A 26,234-nucleotide genomic window follows, 5' to 3' on the forward strand; every position below is an offset into this window, starting at 1 on the left:
AGGCTAACAATGGTACTAACCTTCCTTTCCCCCTTTTAAAAAATGTTATTAATAAATCAGGACCCAGCACTAAGAAAAGAAATGTCTGATGCCGTTGCCATCTCTAAACTTCTCAGCCAACTTCCAAGGTAATGTTCCTATGGTATTATTTCAGGGCCCAAAGGCATTTTTAGAAAAGTAATATGGCTGCAGCTGAAGTCTGATTTAAATTAAACCAATTATTGAACTGGTTAAAATTCAGGAACTTAGTGAGTATTCATTCAGGGCTGGATAGCCCTAACAGAGCATTTTTATGTAAAGCAACATGAGTACTTTCTAGGATAAAGAGGGAAGAAATGCTATAGACCTAGAATTTGCTCTTAGCAAAGTTGCTAATAACATCTTCTCTACACCTGTGATTGGTTTTCAGAGTGGAAATCGGATCTTATGTTCCATTATCCTGAACCACCATCAAGGCCCGTCAATAATAAACTACGATGATGAGAATGGGAAGACTTGCATTCATGTTGCAGCTGCTGCAGGATACAGCGATGTTATTAGCGAACTGGCTAAAATCCCAGAATGCAACCTGCAGGCGCTGGATGTGGATGACAGGTGACCATGGAAACAAAGAGAAAAGCTGTCTGGGGCTTTGCTTGCTTAACCCATAGTTGAAAGAGGGTTGGCTGCTTTCAAACGCAACAGGGCTCCTGATGAAAGAGCTTCTCCTTGATCTTTCTTTGTTCAGCAGCAACTAGCCAGTGGGTCCCCTAGTCTATGTTCAGCTCAGGAGAAATCAGACATTATCTAGAGGGATTTCTTCCCTTAAACGATCACCTGTTTTTAATGAATGGCATTAAAGTTATTATTATTAAGTCATGATGAAGAAGAAGGCTTGCCAAACAGGGATTACAGGGAAAGGGGTGGGCTTATACTACATTGTCTAACACTGGTGAGCAACTGGCAGGCCCCTTCCAAGAATCCTCTTAAGTTCAAGCATTGGGAAGAAGTCTTTTCCTGCATCCTGCTGCTTGGAAGAGTTGTCAGAAAATAAAGAATGAAAAAGGAATATGAAAAAGAGAGAGAAAAGGAGCCTGTCAAAAGGAAGGAGGTATCTCCACCCACTTTTCACTCCGGTCCTGCTCACTTTTGGCATCAGCCCTGCTTACCGTGTAATCTCTCTCTCCAAGGAAATGACACCCTTAATAGGAAAAATGTTGCAGAGTAGTGCATCTGTCTAGGTCAGTGTTTCTCAACCTTGGCAACTTGAAGATGTGTGGACTTCAATTCCCAGAATTCTCCAGCCAGCATGCTTCAAGTTGCCACGGTTGAGAAACACTGACCTACTGTAGGTGGTCTTTAGCTCCAGCATTCTCATTTTAGAAATTAAACCTTGTTGTCAGTTGAAGGACTGTAGTACTAAAAATAACTGTGAATTTTGTCTGTTTTTCAGAGAAAAATCACAGGGAAATTATTGGGGATTTTTGTACAGTATGTGTGTATAAGAGGAAGGTTAATACTCGAACAAAAGAATGCAGGATGGTTTGATACTTGATTTTTAAAATAATGATTTAGCAAAGTTCAAACATGTAGTATGAATTATTTGGAAACTGGGAAGCTAAGCAGGTATCAACCTGGATATTCACTTAGATAGAAAAACACTGGAAGCCCTGAATAGTATATGATAAGAAAAGGAAATATTTTTATTTAACTTATCAGACTGAGAATTTTCACTCAGTTCACACTGAGAATTCAGTGTTCAAATATTTGCATGCATGGCAAAACATTAATATTAGCACAAAATCCTACCAACCAATGCCAAATTATATCAGAATGGGAAGCCTCTCAACATAAGCTGTTTTACTAAACTTCAGGTTTCAGAGTATGCTTAATTTAACTCTTTGAATCAGAACTACTTGGAGACTATCAGAGAAAATCATTGAGGCACCTCACATGCAATTGTTTAAAAAGATTTGACCTCACTGCTCCTAAGAAAACCTGTTTCAAAGGTTGTGATAAGCTGCATTGTTGCCATTTATCTCTGACATCCCTGTGCATTGAAAGGAACTGATACCATGTGCCTCAAACCTTGAAAGAGCTTAATCATCTCAATTGATTAACTTAAGCAATTCAGACATCTTATCCCCCAGCTGGTACACTTCCATCATGCACCAGCAGTACATGATCTGGGCTGGCTGGTACATGATATGGTAGCTATTCATACAATCCCCCTCTCAACCACCAGAAAGGAAGCTGGGAGGCTGTTGCACCTTACCCCCACTTTAATAAAAAATCTACAGTCAAGGGCAGTGCCATCATGAATAGGTTCTGGTAAACTTCCCATCTTCTGTTTCTACTTTTTAAAAACAATATACATATTATTCAGCATGACTGGGAGGAGGGGTGAAAACTGAAACAGACATAAAGATGGAGAAAGATGGTTCTTTACCTAGAAAGAACTCATTTTTTCAGGGGAAAGACCTCTCCAAGTCTTTGTCTTGAACTCAAGAAAAGAGTTCAGCTGTCAGAAGTTCCACACAGTAACTGACGTGGCTGAACGGAAGAGTTGAGTTAAATCCCATGTAGGACCCAAGCCTGTTCAGGGCTAAATTTAATCCCCTTGGATTTCACATGGTCAATTAACCCCTTTAAGAATTCTCATGACTTGGTACCTCCCATCTGACCCAGTTAAGCATGTTATGAAAACAGGACCACTGTCTTACCCAAGTCTGAATTTAAACTTCCCACTGCTGTATGCATTTTTTCTTTACTTTGTCCTTTTTTTCCCCCCCTCACTAGGACACCTTTGCATTGGGCTGCAGCAGCAGGAAAAGCTGACTGTGTTAAGACTTTGCTACAGCTGGGGGTGGAGAGCAGCCCCAGGGATATCAATGAGAATACACCCCTGTCCTATGCCATGTTTTGTGGGCACACAGCATGCATTGCACTGCTTTCTCAAGAAAACAGGTAACATTTTATTTATTTGTTTGTTTGTTTCAGAAAACAGCTGAAAACCTGGTTTTGTCACCATGCTTGGAGTGGGGAGAGGAAGAGCCATTCCTGGGGTTGGTTGGTTCCCTAGTCCTGCCAGGACCGGTCTTATCCCCTTATGGGTTGAATTAAATCTGCCGTCACTTGGATTTTATTGTATTTTATATTGGTATTTATTGCTTATTGATATTATTTATGATTTTACTGTATTTTAAACTGTTTTTATTGTGAACCGCCCAGGGTCTCCCGTGTGGGGGAGATGGGCGGTGATAAAATTATGATAGATAAATAAATAAATAAAACAGGTAACATCCTATCTTCCTCCTCCCAGCAAGCCAGACCCAAATTGCTGAATATGAGCAATCTGCAATTTATCAGATGACTGATTATGCTTTTCATTGAGGGCCATTCCATATAGTTATCACTTAATGTAATATCTGTGCATATTAAATGTTTTCCTATTTCTGTTTTTGAACTGGTCTATCCCAGGGTGGTCCACCATGGCTATCCCAAAACATTTTACTGCCTGGGGCAAGGGATAAAACTCTTTTCTTTCAAAAGGAGAATTCTAAAGCTCATGCACAGAACTTCCACTGTCAAGTCTTGGGAAGAGGTTCTGTTAAGTACTTTGTGCAGAATGTTGGAATCTCTATATCCTTTTTTCAAGGCCAACCTTCTGTGGTTTGTTTCTTGTTTTATTCTGTATTCCATTGTTGGTACTACCACTTTTTACAGCTTTGAGGTGCAATATAGCAGAGGTTTTCAAACTTTTTCAGGCCATAGAACCCATTAGTTTTAAAAAGAACATTATGGAAAGCTCTAGTGATAGAAAATTGACTGTTTCCCCCCACCCCTCAGCCCTTACGCTCACAGAGAATCACATCAAGGTTCTGCAGAACAGTTTGAAAAACCCTGCTATTCTGTATAGTATCAGTGGCTGTAACTGGGGAATATGAAACTAGCATCACTTGATCATTTTATTTCATAACTATTTAGTGCACATTTTAAATTAGGTTCAGAACAAATATAACGAATTGCAGCTTACAAAACAGAGCTTTTCAAAGAATTAACAGCACTTAAATACATCAATATTTGCTGGTAGATATGCATATTACCTTTTTTCTTTGCTGTGGTACCTGGTCAAATAGATTTATCAGCCTTTAGTAGGACTTCAAAATATTTGCAAATTTATTTAACTGGCAACTGAATGATGCAGCTAGAAAATACTATCTACCCTTATGCTTTATCATTTCAGAACTAGTTCTCTGAAAAGCTATCATATCCAGGTTAGCAATTGTCCTCTTGTTTTGAGTATTCAGATTTAATCTGCTAAACATAATGAGATTAATAACCTCACTTCATAATAGACTGGAAATTTGTTCTGGATGAAAGCCACCATAATCACTTTACTGTTCTATTAAAAATCAATACTTTGTATAATCTGGTCATTTTGTGCAAATGAGAGTAAGCAGTCTAATTTGGATATACAGTCATCTAAAAAAATAAACTTTTTGCATTAGGTTTCCCTAATCTTCTGAATGTTAAATTTGTCTCCCTCCATTTAATAACTATAATTAGCATTATTTCCTGGGTTGTTAAGTTCAACAGTGGAAATACTTAAGCCACTTTTCCAAAAACACTGCGTAGACTCAACAGTATGGAGTTGAGCTTAAGTGCTGGATTGTTCAAGTTCACCTTCAGCCATGGAAACTCAGGGGGTGACTTTGGACCAGTCATTTTCTCCTACCTTACAAGGCTGTCATAAGAAATAAAATGGAGGAAGGGGTGTTATATGTAGGCCACCTTCAGCTTATGGTGAAAAGGCACAATATAAATCTAATTAATTAATTAAAATACATTTTGGTTACTTAGAGTGAGATTGCTTTAAAAAAAAGATAAAACAAGAATCCCTTGCAAGCATTACATGGGTACGATGCAATTTAAAATGTTATTGTAATCCTCTATGCAGCATCAAAATTGTATCCTGTTGCCATGTTGGTAGTTTTACTTTTATCTGGTAGCCACTTAGCTACTGAGCCAGGCCCAAGTTCTGCTTACACTGAAGACTTATTTGCCCACACTTCCTCTGTATGAACATTAGATGAAAGAGATTTGCCTCTGGTTTTGTTACTCCTTTCGATTACCTCTCCTTTTTACTGATAATGTCAGTGAAAATATATTATTTCTGTAAGTTATTTTATATTTTGTAAAGTGCTTCAAGATGCTTTTGTACAGTAAGCAGTATAAACATATCATGATCATGAAACTTATCATGATCTGTATAAGAACCTTATTGATAGATTGATTTTACAACATTTATGTACTGCCCAGTTCGTACTACTCTAGGCAGTTTACAAAACTAAAACTAAAAACATAGAAATCAGTCATAATAACCAAAACCTCAACAGCAAATATTAAAAATAAATGACAGCCCATCCACAACTCAACAAAACCCATAAAAGAAGGTTATTCCAAAGCATGGGGGTCTCTACAGAGAAGGACTTTGGGCCCATGTCCTGATCTGATCTGATGCAGGGATAGGATCCTAAGCCTTGCCTCCATACACACACAGATCGACTGGACAGATTCCATTTGGAAGAAGCAGTCCCTGAAGTTAAGGCCAAGCCATATAGGACTTTATAGGTCAAAACTACACTTTGAATTGGACTTGGAAATATTTTTCCATGCTTTTTTTTTCTACTTCTCCACTGAGCACTATTGGTATAACAAAGCGTTACAGGTTATGGACGTATGTATGTATGTATGTATGTATATGAATATAAAATAAACTGACACTAAAGACTCTGGAAAAAAGAATTCCATCCCTAATAACCCCAAAGATTAAGCTATGGTCCTAGCAATAAAATCCTAATGTTGACACAATGTGGTTTTCTTTTTTTAAAGACCTGAGTTAGTTCATCACATTTCCTCCCAGAACAACAAATTATCGAAGAAGGAAGGGAGATTCAGTATGCTTAACCAAATCTTCTCCTCTAAAAAGAAAAAATGGGATTGGAAAGCAAATTTGAAAGAGAAGAGTAGAGACAGATCCCAGAGAGAAGAAACCTCAGAAGTAGATGAGATTATCACCACATTTGACTGCATAATGGATTCCAGCTATAATGGCTCATCCAAGAAGTATATGAAAACTACTGACCTTAAGAAAGGAAATGCAGACACCAAGAAGTACCTCATTTCAGAAAATAATACACCAGATTACAGTGACTTTCCACCAGTCAGAACACAAAGTCTCCCACCCATAACTGTGAGTCATTCTTTTTTAACATGTTCTCACACTACAATCTCTAGCATGAATATCGAGAGTGATTCTCACAATTTTGCAACTTGGTCTCAAAAAAGCAGAAGTGAACATGATTTGTCAAGTCAAAGATGCAGCCAACAAGCTTTGGACAGCCCTTGGAAAGTTGACAAAAATCAAACACCCACATATAAAGTCTGGACGACCCTGCCTTCTGATAATAAACTGATAGATGGATTGTTCCCAAACAGATCCCATCATGTGTTATATCCTCCCCATCTTCCCCATCTGCCTAATTTGTCACCAGGTAATTTTTTTCCACACTATGTTTATTTAGTGTGATCCAAAGGAATTCTGTCTATGCTGAAAATAATTATATCACAATATAGAGCAGTTTCAAGATTGAAATATCCAAGTCTTCTACACTGAAGAGTGACTTTTCCCTTAAGAATTAGGAATGAATTCAGCCTCCAAGGGTGCTTATATAGTAGTTCTTTTTCAGGAAATTATCAGCCATGGTCCCTTTTGGTCCTTAAAAGCACATATACCTGTCCATGAATTGCACTAAGTCACCAAGAAACCATGGTTTTTTCAATAAACCATTATTAGATTGGTTTATAAATTATGGATTTGCAAGCAACAAGTTGAACTACAGAACACACTGAACTAAATAAATTGCATTATAGGTTAGTAGGATATATGAACTAGCTATACCTCTCAGAGCAGAGTCAAAATGAGAGCAGGTTGGTTTCACATGAAACTCATAAACTCAGTTATGTCCATTGATAAGAAATAGGATAGTTAGGTTTGTTTGAAAAGAAGTGAGCGATCTCTTCCTACTGCATTTAGAGAACGGGACTACCTTAGTGTTATTATTTTATGGTTTCAAGGTAAAAGATAAAACAATTTTCTCAGATTTTTAGTATCTTTTGTTGTACATTAACCTTGATTCCTCTATTTTGGTTCATATGATTCTTTAATTTATATGGGGTATAATATGAACTATTGAGCTTAATGTAAAACAAAAACAAAATCCACCTTTAGCAGGAACCCAATAATTCTAACTTCTGAAACCAGCCCTGTGTTTTATTGTACAAAGGCAGGATTAAATAAACCTTTGCAACTGCTAGGAAAGTAATGTTTTGTACCAGCCTCTATTAAGTATGTATTCTTTATGCAGAGAGATCATACTTTGCACTAATCATATGCTAGGTGGAAGTAGAGAGAGATCTCCCAATCTCTTCACAGTCCCGTTCATACGTTGTTTTATATGTCTTTTCAAAGGAAACTTATTTAAGTGTGATGTGTATAATATTTACTTCCTTTTTTAGGGAAAACCTTTCAGCAGACAACTTTAGAACTTCCCAGAGTAAAAGACCTAACAGCTGCAAGGAACAACTTGGCCCCCATAGTAAAACACTGTGATCAGAAAGGTAAGAACAATGGTATAGGAACTTTTTTTTTCTTTAAAAAAAAGGCTTGATTTTCCCTTATTGCAGAAAAATATATAATATAGATGATACAAAATATTATACCTTTGCAGAGCTGCATTTTTCTGATTATTAGAAAATTGTCTATGACAGGACAGGTCTTCTGCATTTATCAGCTGCAGTAACTGGCCACCTCAAGCCTAATATTATGTACTGTCAAGAGCAGTGTTTCTCAACCTTGGGAACTTTAAGATGTGTGGACTTTAACTTCCAGAATTCTGGAAGTTGAAGTCCACACATCTTAAAGTTCCCAAGGTTGAGAAACACTGCTCAAGAGGAACCAATGTGCACTTTGTTGTGTGCAAAAGTTGTGCATACTACATATGCAGCAACTTACTGTTGTTGTTGATTCGGTCAATTTAAGGCAATTTATGACCCAGTGGCGCTGCGGGTTAAACCGCTGAGCTGCTGAGCTTGCCGATCGGAAGGTCGGCGGTTCGAATCCGCGTGACGGGGTAAGCTCCCGTTGCTAGTCCCAGCTCCTCCCAACCTAGCAGTTCGAAAAGATGCAAATGTGAGTAGATTAATAGGTACTGCTTCGGCGGGCAGGTAATGGCATTCCGTGTAGTCATGCCGGCCACATGACCACGGAAGTGTCTACGGACAAACGCTGGCTCTTTGGCTTTGAAACGGAGATGAGCACCGCCCCCTAGAGTCGGACACGACTGGACTTAATGTCAAGGGAAACCTATGACCCAGTGGACATCATTTCATCAAGACTGTCTGCTGATTTTTTTTTTAATTCCTGTAATCTTATGCTTGTGTCATTACTGATATATGTAGCTACTTCGACTTCTGTTGGGCTCTTTTTAAGTGGCCTTTGATTTCTCCAAGGTGTTCCCAATAATTTTCTCCATTACCCTTCTCTTTCCCTTTCTTTACATACATGTATATCAGCTACCAATATCTTATCATTCATAGGAGGGCAATGAAAGCTCTGCAGAGACTGTTGCAATACATGTCCTTCATGTGCATATACTACACCTGTGGTTCTTAAATTACCCCTTTTCCCAGTCTCAAATAATGTCATCACCCATTCAAAAAAAAAAGTCTCTCTTGTTTCACCCAAGTGTCTTGGCAGTGGCAGCCGGAAACTGGATCCTAAACTCACAAACAGGCAATTACACATTGCTCTATTACTCCCAGGATATACCCAAATTATCCCCTTAGGGGTAATTACCCCCAGTTTAAGAACCACTATCCTAGACATTTTACTAGTTTAATAGTAATTGCAATGTACAACAATATGTCATTTTATGAAAAACCTTTATTTCTATCATCGATACATAAAAGCAATAAACATTTGAGGCATTCCAATAATAGCTATTAAATCTATGATATACAATATGAAGGTCACCTAGTAGCAAATATTAATAATACAGTGCCAAACCATAATAATGCTAAGATCTCTCTGTATAAATTCTGATTAATATTCATACTAAAACTACAAACTATGAAGTTTGATTAATTAAAAGTCACTTGTTTCTCTTCACTTTTTGCTGGTACTAAGTTTTAAGTGATTCTGTAATAGAAGAAGCTACTGGCGGCATATTCTTTAATACCCCCAGTTTATACAACATTTCTTTTTGCTCCATTTGGGGGAGGAGTTTAAAAGACTAAATCATCAACTTCTCATTGTTCTTCTCTCAACATCTCCTGACCTTCCTTTCCCTGTTCAGAGGAACTGAATTTAGCAGAATTTGGGCTTGAGGGTCACAGTGCTCAGCTTCTTATCTCCAGTCACTTATCAATGTTATGAGCATATATTGTATTCTTTGACTACCACGCCCTTCTTCCACTATTGTTTGATTTCTGCATTTCAGTAAAGGGCAAATATGGTCATCTTTAAAAAGCCAAACAGGAATAATTTGAAATCTCCTTAAAACTTTTTCATTCTGAGAATCAGAGAATAACATTTAAAAGTTAGTGAAATTTTCTTTTATCTGTGATAAGAGCCCCACAGGATCTCTCAGATTGCTCATTAGCTGCATTTTTATGCAGATATTAAGTTGAAGTGTAGCACAGATACTTGCTTGACAAAATGTACCACCGACTTTGCATGTACTCACAATTGTTATCAGAGTTACAATCTGAACGCATTCAGAAATATTTCATATGCTTCACAGCGAATTATGCTGGAGTGGAAGAAAAAGGGCCGCGCTGGCATTTTCTGTTCAGAGAACCAAAAAAGAAATTCATTTAGTGATTATATGATTTTAAAAGAAATAAAAGTAATTCTAAAATAACACTGATCATAACTGTATCATCTTCAAGTGCAAAATAAACCTACCAGCTGCAGTTGTGGATCTACAGATGTTTGCAAAATGTTGCTTTAGTATTTATATACATGCAAATGGCAAGAATTATGATCTTCACTCAGAAATTCAAAATTCTTAACTTTCAGGAATGAGAGAAAGAGATCAAACCTTCCCAAAATAAATTCCACTGTAGGTCTGCAAATCAAATTAGATCTTTATTATGGTCATAGACCAGCATAAGGAAGGTGGAGTACAGTCATTAAAAAAACATAAAGAATATATCATGAGTAAAAAATAAAAATCTAAAAGCATAATGAAAAGCTAGATATATGAATTAAAAACTAAAAGTATATATAAAAAGTGAAAATCTAAAAGAAGGGGTATGAGCATTAGTTGGGTACAGGGGAGCCTATAGTTGAGTATGGTCACCCACACTCTAGCCTCCACTTTCATGAAGCCTGCCTCTAGTCGCAGGATGGCATTAGAGACACAATTAGGGACTTGAAGGGCTGACCTTAAAAAATTGGATTGTTCAAGTTCTAATGGTGCAGAATTGGACAAGGGGCCCAGCTGGCCACCATAGAATTCTGTTATTGGCTTGCAAGTAAGTATTCAACTTACTTGACAGCTGCAGTATGTAATGGCACCTCTTATCTTAAGGTATTTAAGGATGGCAGATGAGCTCCTCTGTGCATTTTCAGCAACTAGTCCCCATGGGCTTTCCTACTGCCAGCAGAATGAAGGACTACCCCCAGGTGTGTAGGTCTGCAAGGCAAAAAATAAAACTGGTGACAAAAATAAGGACAATGGCAAGCAAGGGTCATAGGAGTATGTAGAATGCAGTACTCTTGCAGATAAGAATATGGGAACCAATTATCTAATAAGGTGGGGGGTTCTTTAGATGTATTGAAGCAGAAGTATTAGGGAGGGGCTTTAATTTAGGGGTTGGATTTGGTGGCCTAAATAGGTTCCTTCAGCTCTATGATTCTGTGATTGCAGTGGTGCAACTAAGAATGTTATATGTAATTAGTACACAAATATACCCTGCCTCTTGCTTCATCATTGTTCACTTCAATTTACACAGCCTGTATTTATTTATTTATTTATTTATCATATTTCTTCCCTGCCCATCTCATATTACAAAGACTCTGGGCAGTTTACAAACAGTTAAAAATCAAAGATTAAAATATCATTATGATAAATACAATATAAATATAAATACATAAATATAAAAATGCAAGATATAAAATGTACAGTCCAACATGGTGAATAACGGTGTTATCACTGGCTCCATCAAGGTGCCAACCACCCCGATGATTGACTATCCACCCTCCCACCCAAGCGAGGTGGCACAACCAAGTCTTAACCCCCTTTCTGAAGGCCGGGAGAGTGGGGCCTGTCTCACCTCTGGGGGTAACTTGTTCCAAAGGGCAGGGGCCATGGCAGAGAAGGCCCTCCTCCTTTTATCTATTATTGTTTTATCTATTATAGTATTATCTATTATTTGTTTCTGATGTCTCTCTTTGCCCTTTTTTCCAGTCCAGCTATCACCCAACCAAGCTCCTCAAGGTGCCAAAGAGCTGAAGTTATTTTCTTTAAATCCACTGAGAACTGGCACATCTGTTTTGCCACCAACATTTGCTACCAAGTCCACAAAAGCAGGGCTTTCCCAGAATTATTTCCCATACTCGTTCTTATCACTGCAATCAACCGAGCCTCTCCGAACTAGTAAAGTCCTGCCAGCCATTCCAAGCCAGAAAGGATCCAGCTTCACAAGTGAGATGCTTGATCAATCACATTGAGACTCAATCAGTGACCACTAGCCTATGAGCCCCAGGTGGTGGAAGTGAATAAAAAGCACTAAAATACTAAACGTTTGCTTCCTAATCCACTGCTGGAGAGTTAGCAAACTGATATTTTAAAAGCAGATATTTATTACAGCAATTTATTGACACATTTAATTTCATCCTATATTGGGAAAGTGCTAACATTATGCAAACAGAAGGACAAACAAGGACAAAGAAATGAAATGCAATGTTACTTTGCTACCTAGGTTTTGCTATAGCTGCAAAGTAGACAGACAGTACAAGTCTAAGAAAGCCGAAGAAGTTGCTAAATATAATATTCCCATATATCTGATCAGTTAAAACCCTTTCACCTCTAAAGTGTTGCTGATTTCAGTAGAGGTTAAAGTTTATTTTCTTCTCATCACAACCTGAGTTAATAAGTGCTGTAACATAGTGAGAGTGAATGTTGCTATTTTCTCAATTCTAAATAAACACCAACTTCAACATGACTTAATGTTTCACTTCTTGTGCTAGGAACTATTGGCTATTGTGACATCCATGAGTTGAAAATATCGACCACATGAAACCAAATAACAACATTCTTCTTCCAGTAATTTTAATTGCAAAGAAATAAAATGCATAAATTAGCAAATGCATATATCCACCCATTTAGAGATTTTCCACACAAATATTTTAAAGGCTCATCAGCTACTCTTGGGTGTTACTCATAGCTACTTAATGCTTATCTGCACTTTCATGATCAAATAATCCTGCACTGTTGCTTTTGCTACAAAGACATGCATGGCACTCTTAATAATAAAACATACTGTATATAATTTATACACCAATATTCAACTCACAAAGATATAAGTTTTGTCAGTAGACTTACAACTGAAAATAGAACTGATGATCACAAGAAGTGAGAGGAAAACATCTGTTACTACCAGCTAAAAGTCCTATAACTTATTACAGCATTGCTAAGTCCTGTGGAATTTTGCTACATAAAAGGAATTCACTGCATTTGAAGAGTTTCTGAAACTATTCTCAAGATCCATATGTTGAGTAACACAAACTACTAAGCACATGCTCAATATCCTCAAGCACACCAGAATTTCAAACTGATGAGCTGCCATCTTGAATAACAGTAATACTTAATTTTTCAAATGCTTTTAGTGTCTTTAGAAGAAAGAAGAGATAGCAGGAAAAAATCTAGGACCAAAAATTCATCCATATTGATTAATACTACTCATATTAACAGATAGGAGAACATCAGTTCTGCTGGCAATATGTCCAAGTTTCCACTGTAGTACTCTGATATTCAAAGAAATTGGATATTGCTATTACACTGACTACAATAGAGAACATACAGACAGGTTTTATCTTCTATCTTTTATAAACCTAGAGTGATCTATTTCTAATATAGTCAGAGAGAACTAATAGAATAGATGTAGCTCAGGGTTGAACTGTGGAGTCCTTGGTGCTCTCTGAGCTTGGTTGTTTGCTTGCAGATGTTTCATTACCCAACTAGGTAACATCGTAAGTGTGAGTGTGGGTTTTGCTCCCTGTTTACACACATTAGCTTGCCCTGCCAGTGTTGGTGGGAGTGTGGTTTTCTCCTTGGTAGTTCCTTGATTAGGGTATTGTTTTCTGCTTCGTTGTTTATCTGGTGTTTATCTGGGTGTTGGCTACTGGAGAGGATGTGTTCTGGTCTTTTTCTCTCTTTCTTAGCTTTTTTATTTTCTCTTTTGAATGGTATGTAAATATGGTTATCCTAAGCCTTAAAAAAACAAAAGTCAAAGGATTGGAGTGGAGAATGGCCCTGCTTCAGCTGATAAGAAAGGATGAAGGGTTTTTTTTCAGACCAAACAATTGTTAGTGAATCCAACTATCTTAAGGAACACAATGAAACAAAAGAGCAAGCTCACTGGACAAGAGTAATAACCAAAAGCAAGCCATGTAAAAGATATTTTGCATCACTGATACTACAGTTTTGACAACAGAAGAAATGCTCTGAGCCTTTGGGGGAATTAAAAGGAAACAGGACAGTGGATCCATTAAGGAAGAAGAGGGGAAAATCACCATAGTCAGTGACTCAGAATTATACAGACAGTTCATGAACTGTGCTGCTAGGAACAAGGATCAGGGAAGTGACAAAAAATCTTCTAGAACTTCAAGTCCACTATTATCCCTTCCTGCTAATACTTTAGGGGGAAATGATACTACAAAGAACAGCTACAACCATATCATCGTAGACTTTGAGAGTCTAGGAAGGAAACTCATGACCCTGGAGGTGGCTCGTGTCCAGATCCCATCCACCCTTCCAGTCCATAGAAGAGGACCCAAAATATTTTTTTAAAATACTGCAAGTGAATGACTAGCAACACAAATTGTTTTAATGGGAGATACTTGAATTATCTAGATTACAGACTGCTAGGAGTAATACCATACAAGAACTTTTAAAAAAACCCATTTGGCTGAAGCACAGCAAGCCTGATTAGGAAAGTTTAAAAGTGAATCCTGTGGGAGTTAGAAACATATTCACAAGGACCTTGCGCACTGTAGAAAATAGTGGTAATGTTTTGCATTGGGCACATTAAATTACTCAATAAAAAATCAGCACAAGTGCTCATAAAATTCATGGTCATCATTTTTTATACACTAACAGAGTGTGGGAAACAAAGGGGCAAATATAATTGAATGAGTGGAAAGGAAATCTGATGGGATGAGTCCCGTGATTGGAAAACAGCGGGGAAGTATACAACTTGTGCAAAAGAAACAAAAGCAACAGGAAGGAGGAAATGTTGCCTGTCCTCTAAATTCGTAACGGTCAACTCAGAAAATATATAGTGCTCAGCACAAAACAGTATTTTGTTTTCAGCTTTCTTTAAAAACTGGGGATTCACTCATGTTTGAATGAATGAGGAAGAGATCATTTGTTTTATCTGAAGAGAAGGCGATTAGTTACTAAATTGTTTACACTTGTGATGAAGGGGCAAGTCACTTTTTTATATATTTCTTTTCCTTTTCTTTACCATATTATTTTTTCTTTCTTTTCTATTTTTCTTTTCTGCACCTTCTATTTTTTCTTTTTATTCCTTTTTTTAGCTTGCATTAGTTTGTATATTTTCAAATTGTAATCTTTAATAAAATTACTATAAAAAAAGATTGTGCTTTGGCAAGATTCTGCCTCTACTGCAATTGCCTTCTTTGTGTGCATACAGTGGTATGGGTATGTATAATTATTGTGTTATGATTAATTTTCCCCATTTTTGAAAGAAAGTCAGATTGCATTTTACTATAGTTAATAAGAGGTAAAGACTTTTCTTAATGGTAGACTGCTGAATAGTTGACTGTTAGGATGCCCCTTATGTCACAGACAAATCCCTATCCCTCCACAGTCATGATTTGTATCAGCCTTTTCCAACCTGCTGGAACTCCAACAACAATAATCTCCAACAACAGTGGCTAAGTATTGGCTATGGATTATGATATATTAGATATAATCTAATGTATCTAGATAGGATGAGGTTGGGAAAGCTGAGTTGAATATTCTACTTTTTTCCCTTCTGGAGCCAGAAGCTCCAGAAGCTTAAATCACTCTACAACCCTACTAGAAAATATGCAGGTCAGCTTCAGTACTTTCTTCTCCAAGATTGTCAGAAATTACCTTAATTTTGTTGTTACGCAGCATAGACAAATACCTAGATTTTACCTTCAAGGAGTTATATTTAAAGTGAGGAGGAAAGAAGGCCACAATGTATGTGGCAGTAGTGCAAAACAGGCACAACCCACAAACACAGGATCAATTAGATTTTTAAGATGTTTTCCAAGATTTGGGGAAATATCTGGAAGCCATGCTACCAATGGTGCCAGAGATGCTGGCACCCACAAAGAAGGAGCTAGAAACCACCTTGGGGTGATAAGCTGCCCACACTTTAATAGGCGAACAAGACAACTGTTTGATAGCTTGACACTCCCAATTTAGACATTTGTCTCCACCATTATTATGAATATTTTTGTATATTAAGCTGCTATTATTTCTTGACCTTTGATTGCTGAAATTGCAGATACTTTCCCAAAGTATCACACGGAAAAGGCCCAAATGTCATATAAGAACCCTGCAATAACTTCTTAGCTCCCTTCATCCTGTAATAAAAAAGTCTATTTACAATTTTGCTATCCTAAGATTTTTTTTACAGTATCTTTTCCATGTCTGACTACTAAGTTTCGACATAAGGTCTGTCTTTTTCAAGGATGGAAGCAGGTGATCCTCCAGCCTCAGCCAGAACAGCTAATGATCATGTAATCAAGCAACTTCTAAAAGACCATACATTGTCCACCATTAAATCTATTCCATCTTGTTTCTTACATCATTCAACCCCATGCATCCAGAAGGCTATACAGAAGTCATTAAGACTTCTCCCTTTGTCTACATGATTTGATCATTCAGAAATACATGTTCTTAATATGGGAATTTCACTCAGCTAGCATGTCTAGATATACCATAATCTGATAGTTGAATTTTATGTCAGAATTCTGCTTAAACAAAAATAAACAAGCTACTCAATCAGTTCCACTTTTGTTAGCAAAATGTATAACAAGTTGCAAAAGCTGTTTTATGATTTATCATTGTGACCAAAGAACACCCCTGGCTTATTCCTTCTCTTACAAAGAGTTAGAAGCCAGGTTTTGCTGTTAGCTTCTGGTCTTTTGTTTGTGAGAAACAAGCTAGGGGTCTTGGTTCAGAGGTCTTAGTAAAGCAGCCCCTGTAGAAGCTTTCATGATTGGTTTCACTGCTCCATCTGGCAGGAGGAACAAAGTGAGAGTGAATGGTAATTTGTAGCCAGATGTGGCTTGTTTATGATTAAACAGAATTCTTATAACTTTGATTTAATATGTTGTGCAAATGGAGTGATTATGACTATTCATATTTTGCATTGAGTTTTGGGAAGTGACTAGAAAAGAATAGGAACACATTAGCTGTTTGGGGTTAATTCATATTGTACATGGTAAAATATATGCCTTGCAAGCTGATCTCTGGAAAATATAAAGGGAGTAGATGCAAGTCTAAGTAATTTCCAGAAAGAGAAAAAGGCAACAGTTGGAAATACTTGTATTACTAAAGTGTTATATCTGTAATAGATATAGTACATGTAATATATGTAATATATGCTACATATATGAGCCGGTTTGATGTAGTGGTAAAGGCATCAGGCTAGAAACTGGGAGACTGTGAGTTCTAGTGCCGCCTTAGGCACAAAGCCAGCTGGGTGACCTTGGGTCAGTCCATCTCTCCCAGCCCTAGGAAGGAGGCAATGGCAAACCACTTCCGAAAAACGTTGCCAAGAAAATTGCAGGGACTAGTCCAGGCAGTCGCCAGGAGTCAACACTGACTTGAAGCCATCCCCCCACCAAAATAAACTACATGTATAATATGTATTCATATCCATGAAGGCTGCACATGAAATGAATATATTTAACCATATATATTTAAAATATATTTAGTTTATTTTCTTATTTCTTGTATTTACGCATTTATTTATTCATAATTCTGTGGCAGCTACTTGTGCTTTAAGTACTTCTAGAACTATATTGGAACAAAATCTTGTTCCAATGCAGTACAAGGAAATAAAACTGTTGAAACAGGAAGACAAAGTATCTTACCTTCATAACAAGTTTATATTTCTGTTTCCAATTCTGAATGAGGGCAAAGTGAAAACTTTGTTATTAGTAATGTAGCCAAATCTGATGGATTATATGGGACCATGAAATAAACACACCCACTTAAAATGCCTTCAGGCATCCATTTAGAGAGAGAGGGGATGGAGAAAGTATTCCACCGTGCTTCCATTTTAAGATTGCCCATAATATTACTACAGCATACCTGATCATTTAGAGCTTTATGAACATTTTTTTAAAGTTGCTGAGGTAGCTGCAAATGAAAGAAACAAAGTCATTTCTCCAGCATCAAGGAGGTCAAATTTTCTGACTTCCAGGGAAAAAATGGCAGACTGAAGATGGGTCCACGAAAAGCGGAGCTGACAACTGTGGTGGAATGAAGAGCCAGCGAGTAGACCAGCTCTTCATAATTCCTCTCCAGACAAGGAGAGGACCTGAGATCACCCACAAGTGCTCCAAACAGTTGCCTCTTGTGAGGAGACCACAAGATAGTCTCCAGTGAGTTTAGAACTCTGGGAGATGAGGGAACAGCCATCTTGCTCAAACCACAGTTGGTGCCTTTGAAAGGACACTGGGTTTGCATACTTCCTTTTCTAATAACTTTAAGAAATTGCTTGTTAACTGCTTTTCAGCTATTAGGAACCTTTGGATCAACAAGTCATTAAATGGTAGAAGACAATCTGCAGGTCAACCTGCCAGGCACCTCCAAAGATCTAAATGGTAGACTTCATACCCTCATCCAAAATTGTTCCAGGGTTTTAAACAGCAATAGTTCAACACTGTGACATAATAGGCAACAAGTGGACTTGCTTCAGTATTGATGTTAATGTGTGGAGCACTTGGCACAGTAGTGGGGAATTGATAGAATATCTGCTCCCCTCTGTGAGATGTTCAAGCTTTTTTGTAAGTTGCTTTTGGGGGGGGGGGTAAGTTTTGTTGGGTAATGAAATGTCTGCAAGCAAACAACCAAGCTCAGAGAGCACCAAGGACTCCACAGTTCAACCCTGAGCTACATATGGTATATTCTCTTCTATGTTAATATGTATTAACATTCTGATTGCTGCATTCTGCACTAGCTGAGCCTCAAGATCAAGTATAAGGATATGGCATAATGCAGTTGCTGGCCTTCTTTGCTGTAAATTGTCTATTCTACTGTATCATTTCCCACCCATATCTTCAATAGGGCTGCACGAATCAGGCCATAATATCTGCTTTGGCTTGAGACTCAGCTGCTCTCCCAAAAAAAGTATGCATATTCACAAATGTGCATGCTCTCTCTCTCATTCTGGCTCTCTCACATACTCATACACAAGCACACAGGGAGATAGTTTGTTTATACTGCATAAAAACGGCAGTGACCTTTTTAAGGTTCTCTGTTTCAGGCTCCAATTGGCAGGAATGTTTCAATGACTCAACAACAGCAGAAAACAAGAGGAAATCAAGCACTGAAGTAAAATAGCGGGAGGCCCATTGTTAAAGCAAAGAAGTGATAGTTAGCCAACAGGGGTTTCAGAGCCATATAGCCTGTCTTTATGGTCCTGGGGCTAATTAAAAGTTGTACACGCAAAAGGATGCATTGGTGTTCATGGAATGGGGTTTGGGAACAAGTCCTCATTGTTCATCAATGTAGAATAGTTAGTTTGATGAAAGAAGCATTTCAACCTTCCACCCAGGTAAATGAGACTGGAAACCCTTTCTCCTCTTCCCTTGTATGAGATTGGCTGAATCCAGTCATTAATAAAGCTTTAAGATTGAGAAGAATATTTTTCAAAGTATAATTAAAATACAAAATACAGAATATAAAACAGATAGAATACAGATCTAAAACGAAACAAAAAAAAAACTAAAGCAGTGCAAGGACAGATAAGTATAAAAGACAGGTGACTTCCAAGCTTCATCACGGATATAAAAGCATATGAAAAAGTTAATCTCTTAAACTTTTAATAACATTATTTCTCTAAAATCATGAATCCAGTTATTCTTGAGATACCTGAACATGAATACTTTACACTAATGCAGGCCATTTATCCTAGTACTGATGGCACTAAGGTGGCTTCTCTTCTAGATCATAAGAAATAGCCTTTTAAATGCTTGAGATCCAGGAATTAAATTTGGGAACTTCTTGGGCCAAACATGCATTTTATCTTGAATTATTCTCCCATCCTTGGATACTTAGTGTAGGTTAAAAGTATAATTTATAAAAATGATAGCCCCGGTACAAAATTTGGCTTTGAAAACATATTTGAGGTCTACTAGTTAAGGACAGTCTTCCGCCCCACAAGCTCCAGAGTCCAGCAGTGGATTGGCATTTGAATATTTGGCCCACAAGGCAAAGTTCTTAAATCCAGTCTTGATGTTTTGAGCTGTGGTAAACTGACAAAGCATAGACTGCTGTGTGGCTTTTCTTTGCTGATTGTGGTCCTTGGTTCCAGCACAGATTAATTTCCTGGGAAATGCAAGCGCTTTGTTGCCAAGATCCCTGACCTTCTCATCAGCTCTGCTGAGAAATGGTGATATAAATATAGATGAGTTTGGCTTGTAAACTGAAGTGGTATTTGGAAAGTTAGATGGGAAAATATTTTTGTGAATATATGACTCTTTTGGTCAGTAGATTTTGTTATTTTAAAAAAGTTTCTTCAGAAGCATTGTATCGTTCTTCTGAATGCTCCTTTCCCTGAAATGCTACTGCATTTCCTAACTAGTTCCTTGACTTTGGCATTGATAAATGATATAAAGGATGGAATTAAAGTTACAAAGCAGAGCCAGCTCAAGATGTTTAGCTGGCTTAGAAAACACCTTCTCTGTTCCATATGCAGAAGCTAACTGGTCTGATAGGTGATGAAACAGCCATGAAATCGATGCAGCTCTGCCCACCCATCGTATGCAACATTTTAGGAACTCTGCAGAAACAGCTCAGAAGTCTCTCTTTCTCAGATAGTTTCAGTACGTATGCCCAATTTATGCCTTCAGCATCCCATTGCTCACCCTGCCTAATAGTAGGGCTAGTCCTATTATGAAGGAGCACAGGATTTTCAGCTTGTTTCCGTTATAAAGTTAATGTGATAATGCTGGAAGGACAGTCAGGGCAATATTTTGCTTTTTCCCAGCCTGCAAATGTTCCATGATATTGGAAATACATCAAGCCTTTTAAGTGTATAAATCAGAAGTTGAGCTTCTAGTAAGGGAAAAAGCGGGGTGGGTAGGTTCAGTTACTGGAAAGAACTATGTTATGTGAGGAGATAAACATCCTTCTGGTTAAACCTCTTCCATAACTACTTATTTTCCTGTTAATATGGCAAATATAATTTTGGAAACAAGTGTTAGTGATATATTTTGTCGAGTCAGTGGGAATGTTCTGCCTTTCTACTCCAAATCAGAAATTCTCAAGTTTCTGGTTAGCCAAGAATAATCTGGGTCTTCTGGGATATGGGTGGAAATGAGAGAGCTTCTAAATCAATTTATCCAAAATCCAGAAAATAGTGCTAAACAGCAGAATGGAGGGCATTGCTGGCATCTTTCCCCCTAACCAAACTGATCTCAGAAAAGATGGAAAAACAATACAGGGATCCAAGCCACTTGACTAATGTTCACAGTCCCCAGTATAAAGAAGAGGGTAGGCAGATCATAATTCTCTACATATAACCATTATTTCTGTAAACATACTGCCTTTGACCACTATTAAACCCAAGGTTATTACTTTAGGAAATAACTTGGGGACTGATTTACTGTCGTATCTGATTTAACTGTTAAGGACAATCAGGTTTTATAAAAGACTTGCTTTGCAGTATTTTTTCCTGGCTGATGGAAATTCTCTAGTACATACTACAAAATATTGGGCAGAAATACTAAGCTATCTCTAAAAAAGAGAGATTTTTTTTTCTAGCCCTGGTTCAGGTTATTAATTCAAAGTTACACGGTGTGGAATAACAGGTTCAGAACTGCTTATCAAAAAGAACAGAAACTCTTCAGGAATGCAGGGATTGTGGTAGAGCAGCTGAGACTCATTGTACATGGTCATGAAACTGCTGCTGCCTGAGACATTCCAGTGGGGCAGAACTTCAGGGCTGTGGTCTTTGCCTTCCTTTTTTAGCAGTAGCCAAGAAAAAACTATTAGATAAGTCCCACCTATCAACTACAGGACACATCAAATGGCTGAATTCCTTCCCTGTCTTGGTTCTGCTAGGAGATCCTCATATGTACAGTAATTCAGAGTGCTCCTCCCTCTCATTTTCCCTCCAAGATGCTCTTTAATTTTTACATGTACACAAATGCATAGAGTTTGGCGTATTGGGGAATATTAACTACTTACGTTACACTTGCCAGAGCAAGCCTGCCTATTGTTCAAGAGCTGTGAGACTTTGCCTTATTTCCAGGTAGTTTCGATTTTCCCCTTGAAATATCATGAAACCCCTGCATAGCCATAACAATCCTGTGCATTGTTCGAGTTTCCTTTACTGGGCCAGTTTTGACCACTGCAAAGTCTGGTAAAAGTCTGATTTCTAACAGTAATAATAGTAACATAAAAACAGTCTTTTTGATGCAAAATAAACAATATGTATGTGGAATGGTTGGTACATAACATGAACAAATGATCAGGTTTTAAACAGAAAAAAAATCTCTTAGCAGGAAGCTGCATTGCTATGTGGGTATAATCTATCTTTAGCACGATACATCACACTAAAATAGGAAGAAGACTCAATCCGTATTTCCTTCCTACTGCCAATGAAGTCTGCATTAGTTAATGCTAGTACAATTCACCTTCACCCATATTAATGTGTTCACTTTTCATTTCATAGTGTGCTTTATAGGCACAGGGCAACTGCTGCCCTGTGAGTCAACAACATCCACCCACTTCACTTCCAAAGGGGTGCCTGTTGCACACAGTTCTGTTTTGCAATTTTTTATTTACATGCTGGAGACTTCAGAGCTGTCAGACTATTGGCTACTCTAAAACAAGAGTAGGCAACATTTTTAGATCAGTGGACACATATGGGATTTTGAGAACATGTTGTAAATAGTCTTTGAAAATGACTAAAAAAATTGCTTGCAGACAAAGTGATTGTTATAATGGGCATGGCCAGTCTGAGTTACAAAACGGGGGAAGGGGGACAATAGGCCATTTCTAAAGATGCCTATGGAATATACAGGACCCAGAAGCATTCTTGTAAACGGAGATGATACGAAAAAGTAGCATTTTGCATTTGTCCTATACCAAAAGATTTAGAATAGCCAAACAGTCCAAGGTCTATAGTACAAGAGGGGCTCACAGTAAAAACTATTAGACAAAGGCATAACCAGATCCAAGGACGAAGACATACAAAGTTCTAGACTAGGGATCATGGCTTAGAACACTACAGCAATCCTAGATTCAGGCAAAGGTTAGGGTTCCCAAGAAGTCAGGTAAGGTTTGCAAAATAAAGCACACCATTCTACAATGACGACGACAAGAGCCAGTTTGGAGTAGTGGTGAAGGCACCAGGCTAGAAAATGGGAGATGGAGTTCTAGTCCCACCTTAGGCACAAGACCAGCTGTGTGACCTTGGGCCAATCACTCTCTCTCAGCCAGAAGAAGCAGGCAACCAAACAACACACTATAGAGCAGAGTATATTTGTGAGATGATATTTGTTGCTTATATGACAGTGTACACACACTAGTCTTACAAGATCCATCAGAGAAGGCCACAACAACTTCACATTATTGGGGGGGGGGTTGTCTTTTGGGAAATGGTACAGACCAGCAAGAAACAGTGTTTTTAATCTTCCCTGTGTTTCCAGGGAAGCTTTTATTATAAAAAATTAACAACCTTACTTATTTTCTACCCTGCCACTTATTACTAAGCCTATGCTGTCTTCAACTATACCTATACTAACATCTGTGTGTATAGGTTATTCCTAAACAGCCTATTCTTCCTTGCTGTTTGAGCTTACAGCAAAGTCTTTAGCCACCTTTGGATTGGCTTCTGTTGCTGCCAGCTGCTGTTCTAAGCTGCTGCTGAATCTTTGGCTTGGCAGTTTCTCAGTCTGTGCCAGGGTGAGAAAAGGAAGATGCTTTACCAGCTGCTGGCTGGTTGTAGCTTCTCAGCATGGCTGCTGGAGTGGTGAAGCTGATGGGCTCTGCTTATCCTTTCAGCATCTCTGCTACTACTTTGTTGAAATCCAAGCCTGCTCCTGCTTTCCCATCAGTTGGGATGGCTGCGAAGTTTTCCTTTCTGCTCTCCCACAGGACACAAATCTTCCTCCAAACACACCTGTGTGCTTTCTGCATTCTCCTTTTACAACTGGAGACCAGGTGTGGTGCAGTGCTCTTCTGGCTGCCTTAAAGTCCCAGGGGAGAAAACAAAGTGAAGGAATTGCTCATGCTGGCCATTGCAAGGCTTTCCTTCCATAGTTAGCTTCTCTGGTGGGGGGGGGAGCATCTATAAAAAGCTACATGGGATAGAAAAGTAAAAAGCCTTGGATAGAAAAGTAAATGTCCATGGATGCAGTGGTGTATATGGCCATTACATCAGGCAATCAATAGCTTGTTCCTCTCCCAGTACCCCCTAAAACCTGGAGTCTACTAAAATTCAGTGGCTCAGTGTGATAGTAGTGAGGTGCAGAGATATCTTAATAGCCCAGTAGAATAGACCCCTAGTTCCTCTTATAAAAGCACAGAATTGCAGTTAGATCTTAAACTGATAAAACATGCATGTTGACCCTTTAGTCATTCTCTCAAGTTGCTCTTGCTAGCAAGAATTTATGCACGGGCGTTATCTAAATTAGGCAACAATGATTTTCTTGGCAGGTAAGGGGTACAGCAAGCAGAACCAGCTTTGAGGGGATTGCTCATTTCTGGCTCACGCCTAGTCCTTGGCTGCTGCTCCTTCATCCTTCTAAGCTGTCAGTCATGGCCCTCTGAAGGCTGAGTAGAGAGGCACCCTATCCTAGGAAAACAACTGGATCTCCTGAACTGGAATCAAAATCATACACCTGGATTTCTAATGAAAGGATTTTTTCCTGCTGTTGGTTTCTTTCTACTGAGAGGTGGGTGGTGTTGTCCCAGGAACTCTGAGTTCTTTAAAACCTGGCATGCTTCACCAATTAACAAGCAACGTAGACATCTCTTTCATAGGTTTATTCTGCAGAAGAAAGGGCACCCATGACTTTAGTTCCGTAAGTCCCCCCAACGTTGCAAATCAACACTTTTGTCCATGTTTAGAACAAAGAGGTACATGATTATAGGCAAAACACTCCCAAAAGGTGAGCACTTTTGCTGTTGCTGTGGAGAAATCTAAGTCAGCTGTTATTTATCTATTCCCATTGTGTGCACAACTGACCACTTCCTCCTCCCTTCCTTCTCCAGCTTTTCTTTGGTGGGGGAGCTTCTTGCCTTTATCTACTTGCACCTGGCTAACAGATACAGCCAGGAAGAGCTCCAGTCTTATCTATTAGCCTCTGAAATGTTCAAAGCAAATAGGTTAGGGCAGTTAGGGCAGCTGGTTTCTGCTGCCTTCTTCAAATTAACCCTAAAATCACCATCCCATCAATGGGAACCAATCAGGATAGGCACGGCCGCATGCAAATTGTCCACATATCTGAACTGTCATCATTGTCTCCAAAGCTTTGGAAATTTTCTGCCCAACTCTTAAGTACGTGCTGTCGAAAGAAATGATTTCCCGGTGGGTTTAGAGCTAGTTGATATCCACAAAGCTTGCTAAATAGGGTGGGAACCCCTAGGCAATAATGACAAAAATAGATTTAAGGGAAATATAGCAATGACAGATTCCAGACAATAGCTGCTTGGCCGGGAATATATAACTAGATGTTGATAAACAAACTGGAAACCAGAGTATCAAGCCATGTAGAGCAGGAGGAGAGATGAGATTGAAGGAGGCGTACTCTACCTAGAACAGGAACGATCTGAGTACAACAGGCAGGACTAGAAATGGTACAGAAACAAAAGGAGTGCATGCTGCCAAGAGCATCCAGTAAGTGAAGGAGGCAGGAAGGGGGGACCTTACCAAAGTAACAGTGCAGGGCCGCAACTAGGGTCTGTGTCACCCGGGGCAGACATGGATTCCACGCCCACTTTGGTGCCCCCCAGCACTCATTTTGGCACCCTCCCCAGCACAGCACCCGGGGCACATGCCCTGCTTGCCCCACCCCCCAGTTGCAGCCCTGTAACAGTGGGCTATATTTTGAGTCCAGGGAGGGTACACAGCCACTACAGTGTTGAGAATGGACAAGGAAAACAGGAAAAAAACACAAAAATCGTAAGGGGTTTGTAGCATCTTGTGTGTATAACCAATGGGACCAAAGTTACATTACAGCAGTGTTTCTCAGCCTTGAAGTCCACACATCTTAAAAGTTGCTGAGGTTGAGAAACGCTGCATTACGGTAAGCCAGCTGAAGTGGTTTATAGGCAGTGCCCAGGTGGCAACAACCTTTAAGAGCTGTGCAGAACAGGAAACGTCAGGAACTCCAGCCTGCGCAACGATTAAACTGCAAAGGAAGGGTTCTCAGCTGAATTCAGCCGTCCTAGCCATAGCTTTAGAGCAGCCTTCCCCAACCTGGCACTTTCCAGAGGTGGCTTAGCTCCCATGATACTGACTGAGGGAGCTGCGTTCCATCATGGACGAACAAACCTGAGAAGGCTCATAGACAATTTTAAATGTTTTGAACTACATGTAGTCCTCGTTTAGCAACCACAATTGGGACTGGCAACAGTCATTAAGTGAAGCAGTTGCTAAATGAAACCGTGATTGAGCTTATGATCTTCCTTCAGCTTTCCTTTACTTTACAGACCTACGAA

General features: G+C 38.7%; 1 protein-coding gene across 1 annotated transcript in view; it reads left to right on the forward strand.

Annotated features, from left to right (window-relative positions):
* ANKRD55 (ankyrin repeat domain 55) overlaps window positions 1-12,188 on the forward strand; it is a 29,144-nt gene extending 16,956 nt beyond the window's left edge. The window contains exons 7-11 of the mRNA XM_063296745.1: window positions 410-594; window positions 2,779-2,946; window positions 5,875-6,536; window positions 7,561-7,662; window positions 11,517-12,188. Coding sequence (XP_063152815.1) covers window positions 410-594; window positions 2,779-2,946; window positions 5,875-6,536; window positions 7,561-7,662; window positions 11,517-11,779 — 1,380 coding nt within the window. The 3' untranslated portion in view covers window positions 11,780-12,188. The remainder of the gene's footprint in view (window positions 1-409; window positions 595-2,778; window positions 2,947-5,874; window positions 6,537-7,560; window positions 7,663-11,516) is intronic.
* The last annotated feature ends 14,046 nt before the right edge of the window (window positions 12,189-26,234 follow it).

This window comes from Candoia aspera, chromosome 2 (genome assembly GCF_035149785.1).
Source record: "Candoia aspera isolate rCanAsp1 chromosome 2, rCanAsp1.hap2, whole genome shotgun sequence".
Classification (NCBI taxonomy): Eukaryota; Metazoa; Chordata; class Lepidosauria; order Squamata; family Boidae; genus Candoia; species Candoia aspera.